Source organism: Sinocyclocheilus grahami, unplaced genomic scaffold (genome assembly GCF_001515645.1).
Source record: "Sinocyclocheilus grahami isolate Dianchi unplaced genomic scaffold, SAMN03320097.WGS_v1.1 scaffold2231.1, whole genome shotgun sequence".
In the NCBI taxonomy this organism is placed as follows: domain Eukaryota; kingdom Metazoa; phylum Chordata; class Actinopteri; order Cypriniformes; family Cyprinidae; genus Sinocyclocheilus; species Sinocyclocheilus grahami.
The window spans coordinates 84,137-89,166 of NW_015507410.1; the positions used below are offsets into that span (position 1 = coordinate 84,137).

At 38.0% G+C, this 5,030-nt stretch overlaps 1 protein-coding gene across 1 annotated transcript in view; it reads left to right on the plus strand.

Annotated features, from left to right (window-relative positions):
• LOC107574444 (natural resistance-associated macrophage protein 2-like) overlaps positions 1-3,173 on the plus strand; it is a 20,895-nt gene extending 17,722 nt beyond the window's left edge. The window contains exons 10-11 of the mRNA XM_016260882.1: positions 2,384-2,537; positions 2,711-3,173. Of these exons, the coding sequence (XP_016116368.1) occupies positions 2,384-2,537; positions 2,711-2,818 (262 nt within the window). The 3' untranslated portion in view covers positions 2,819-3,173. The remainder of the gene's footprint in view (positions 1-2,383; positions 2,538-2,710) is intronic.
• Positions 3,174-5,030: the final 1,857 nt, after the last annotated feature.

Consider the following 5,030-nt stretch of genomic DNA (forward strand, 5'->3'; position numbering starts at 1 on the left):
ACAAATGAGGACAATAAAAGCAGTCAAAACTAACAAAAGAGCAGTGCTATTTAAGTAAAGTGACAAGTCTCGGTCAGTTTAACACAGTACACGTAGCAAGGGGTTTTTTTGTAATAAAAAAAGAAAACAAGTGGATAGAATAAAAAAAAGAATAGAGAACGCTAGTGTTAGAGGATCAATTTGGTAAAAAGAAAAAGAAAATAAGTCACAAAAATAGAAAAATAATAGAGAATGCTATAAAAGGTCATTTTTTTAAATAAAAAGAATAGAAATCGAATAGAAACTGCTATAGTTAGAGGCTATAGCCTATAAAACGCTCGTTTAGTATAGTTTAGTTTAAGTTAATTTAATAGTTTAATTAAATATAAACGTGTGGTTACTAATGGCTTAAATGAGCGACTAATAGCCCTTTTAATAATAATAATAATAATAATACAAGGAAGGAACGCGCGTCGCCTGATCCACAAATGCACATTTTAATCGCTACATGCACAAATGATGATACTTTAATACAAACTATAACATTTGTATTCACAAATATGTCTCTACTTGAAGAAAATGCTGCACATTAATGTAATTCTTAACTCTGCAGGCACCGGTTGAAAAGCATTTGTTTCAGTGTAGTGACGCACATTTGCAAATTTTTCAAATCGAGTACACGTTAATGAATTGCACTGGGCCTTGTTCGTTGGTAGTTGTGTGTGTGGGGGGGACGTGAAATGCTGTAAACTGCGAAAATGAAGTCTCAAAATCCAAATAAACCGAACAAGATCGACTCGAACTAGACGTCAATTAATGCACGCGTGTCACCTGATCCACATATGCACGGATTCCTTTTTGCATGAGCAATTTATGATATATGAATGCAGAACAGAACATTTTTATTCGCAAACATGTCTGTATTTGTACAAATCGCTGCACAATCATTTAATCCTGAATTCCACAGACTCAAATTGAAAGGCATTTGTTTGTGGTTAGTAAGATACATGTATAAAATGTATGCAGTGCATGGATAATTGTGCGAGCATCTATTAATCTTTTAGAGTCTAATATCATCCCATATGTCCCTTTCTTGAACAAGCTTGATTCTTGTCCATCAACCATGTTGAATTAGTTTGCAAAATGCACTGAAAAATGTATGTTCTCAAGTCGATAACTCACTGATCCGAGCGGGTCTCACTGAATTGGTCATGTGTGACTCAAAAAGAGCCAACAACTGCGAGATCCTCAGAGCTTGAGTTTGCACGTTACTGACAGCATGAAGTTACTAATGCTGAATTTGAGCATTTATTATAAATGAAAATCATATTTAGGTTGTTTGTAAACTAAATCCAAGTCCAAGTAAAGCCAAGTCAAGTGTATTTGTGTTGACGCTTTGTACAATGCACATTATTTCAAAGCAAAGGTCCGCTGGATGATGGGTCCCTGGCGTTTTGTGCAAACTGCAGGTTTTACGGATCAACACTGTGTTCATAGTTCATAGTCATCCAGTTTGAAATGGAGACTTCATTCACCGTTACGTTGTTCTCACCATATTTATGACTAAATATTATGATATTTGACTCTGAACATTCAGGAGGAGCAGACTGGGAGTGGCCTTGGATGGCAGCATGCCCAGTGCATTATGGGTGTTGAAGTTTTTCTCTTGTCAGGGAGCACTGATCTCAACAATGTTTTTGCCTTTCTACTGCATAGGCAGCTCATCTCTGCAGCGGTGAAGTTCCCCTTCAATATCTTCATGCGTTATAGTTGTATTTAACAGATTAGAGATGGACGATAATATACAGTAGTTTACATTTTTCAACAGTATAAACAATCAAGCATTTGAGATTGGCTGTATAGTATATAGTATTAGCTTTACGTGAGTGTACTGTATGCATGCGGATAAAGTAGGATGTATATATCTAACTTTAAATATATCGATGGGTGATATTTCTGTCGCATTTTGCATCAAAAAAGGCTGAACTGTTTTACGTGTCACAGTCTGTACAGGGTAGGTTACTTTAGGTAAAATCTAAATTAACAACGTTAAAATAACCCAAATGAATGCCCAATGAAAGTGCCATACTCGGTTTGCATCATAATGCATCAGACAGCGCAGGAGATGAAAACTATGAATGTGCATAAAACAGTGAACCTCAGCACTTTATGGAGTTCATCATAATTTTCTCTGAAATCTTGGTGGTATTACTCCGCACGGCTGACTGCGAGCGGTCTTCACGAATCACAGCGCTCTGCTTGATTAGGTCCGTGTGTTAAACAGAATGAATCTCGCACACGATGACAACACTGGTTTGAGTGATGTGTCCAGAACAGCTGGCGTGTAGATCTGGTCAGTCTGTGATGGATTTACGGAGTCTGTGATCAGCAGTTGTGTTTGCAGCGTGTGGAAGATCGGCGGGGGTCTGCTCATCCTGGTGGTGTGCACCATCAACATGTACTTTGTGGTGGTGTATGTGACGGCCCTCAACAGCACCATCCTCTACGTCTTCTCTGCCCTCCTCTCCATCGCCTATCTCAGCTTCATCATCTACCTGGTGAGCCATCTCTCCGTTTCATGTTCAAGTTCTGTCTTAATGTGCTCCTTAAACCTGTATGAATGAGAAATGCTGCCGAATGTGCAGAGGAAGAACAAGAACCCCTTCACTGGTCATGGGTGTGTTTCTCAGGGCTGATCTGTGTGTGTGTGTGTGTGTGTGTGTCTCCTCAGGTGTGGCACTGTCTGATCTCTCTGGGCGTCTCTTGTCTGGATTGCAGAGGTTCGGTTCAGTATCCCCCCTCTGTTCTTGTGGATGAACAGCCAGAGTTTGATTCCTGAGCCAAACATCCGATCACGTCCAAAGAATGAACTACGCTCATTTGCTATGTGAGGAACGTCCTTACTGTAACAAACCGCACAATCCAAATATTTGACTTTATCTTTGTTTCCTTGCATCAGTTCCTGCTCCATGGCTCCTTGCTTTGCCGTGTTTATAGATCTACTGTTGTACGTCTGGCCGAACTGAGTTGAGTTCATGTAAGTGCAGATCTACTGTGCTCCTCGAATAACATGTTTACTACCAACAGCTGCACAAATATGGGATGAAATCATTCCTTGCAGAAAGTGCACAGAACGGTCTGTACAATCAGTTTAACAGTTCAAATTAGACTCTCTAACTTACTAATGACTATAATAATAATAATTCGCTTTGGTGTTTATCAAACAACACAAAATATTCAAACTTTTGTTTACACTTATACATTTTTGCATCGGTCTAAAACAAGCCAGCCCAGAAAAGAGATTGTAAATATGAATAACATATCATTTTTATTATTATTCTCTATTTAAATTTTCATAACCCATTGATGTTCTTACTTCATTAAAGCATTAACTTCACTCAATTTTGATACATTACTCTGAAAGCCACACAATAGAGTACTTTTTGGACAAAAAAATGGTTTGTGACAAGCCTTGAATCGTGAATGACATGATGACAGAACTGAACAGCAGTGCATTTTCTGCATTTGCCGTGAATTCAGTAATATCTCTCATTATTGATTTCTGTCCTGTTTTATTTATTCATTTATTTACTGCAATTTAAGGCCCTGAAACCCAGCAAAACATTCACAGGGGAACTCGAGGGCCGGATTTTAACCCCAGCCAGCCCTGATTAAAACTAATTACTTGAGTCTCTATGCATACACTCACCTGAAATATAAAGTAAGTGCACTTTAAGTCCACTGTCAACTGTAAAATACTTATTTTGTTTCCTTTTTTCAAGTTATCCTAGTTGTCTCTGGCTGTCCGTTTAATTTCAGGTCAGATCTGCCTTCACAAGATTTATGAGAAGTCAGTACACTGATGTGTAGATGTGATGAAACTCCAGGCTGTTTCTAATAGTATGGACACATCAGTTTGAGTTAAACAGGCCTCATGAAACAGTCTCAGATTAGCTCCATAATGTAATGTCCTGTCAATAATGCTCACGTCACATTTTGGTTGTGGTTCATGGTCTTGATATTATAAACTATTGGTTGTTTTGCAGAGATATTCTCAGTTTTATTCATTCTGTTTTCTGCATCTTCTGGTTAATAATTCAGTATTTGAAACAGCCCTTGTGAAAAAGAATGTCAGCATACTTTTAAAAAGAGTACTTGTCACGGAAAGAATATACTTTAGGAGAATGTATTTAAAGCAGCTGTATTATTTCTAGATAATTCTGCTGGTACACTGATTTCTAATAAGGTGAATGGCTTGTGTTTCTTTCTCCAAAAACGTCTGTTCTGGGAGAAATCCCAGGAAAAGTCCGGATTGTTTTACAGCAGAAACAAATGCACATGTACAGCTACTGTATCTCTGTAATGACGACAGTGTTATATACGACAGCCGATTCTGTACAGGGCTCCAGAGTCACAAACAGAGGGTTCTTTAATGCATGATTTCATTTACCTTTAAAGTCAATGCTTTAACTTTACTGTAAAACTTTTAAGTAGACATTGTTTAAAGGTGTTGTCTTATGTTGTGTTGTTATGTTGTCTGCAAGTAGAGACACTTTTAAGATCTGAAGTACACTAAGAAGTGCACATTAAGCACACTTCACAAGCATACACATCAATGAAGGGAAAACCTGTGAGCCTCCTTTGTCTCTTTGACATCAGCTGTAGAGATTAAAAGATCAGTAGCTAAGTGATCACTTTTGGTGAGCTATTAGAGTAAAGCTTCATCAAGCAGCACTAAATCTCCTGTAAAACACAAGCGCTCTCCCCGAGAGACAGGGCTTCAGCGTGATGCTTCAGAGACTTACACCATGCTCCGTCTCACGTTTGTTCATTCAAACACGTCTGGAAGATGCTTTCATCCAAAGCATTTGCTGTAGAAACAATCTTAGAAATGTGAAGTAGAAAAACTGAAATAGCGTTTTCTTGTAAAACACTTCAATAAGTTTTTGTTTCATTTACAACTTGTTGAGCTGCAGTAAATGGCATCAGCTTCATTCGTGATGTCCTAAAGATATCTTATAGAAGACATTTCTGTTTAATTTACATAGTTT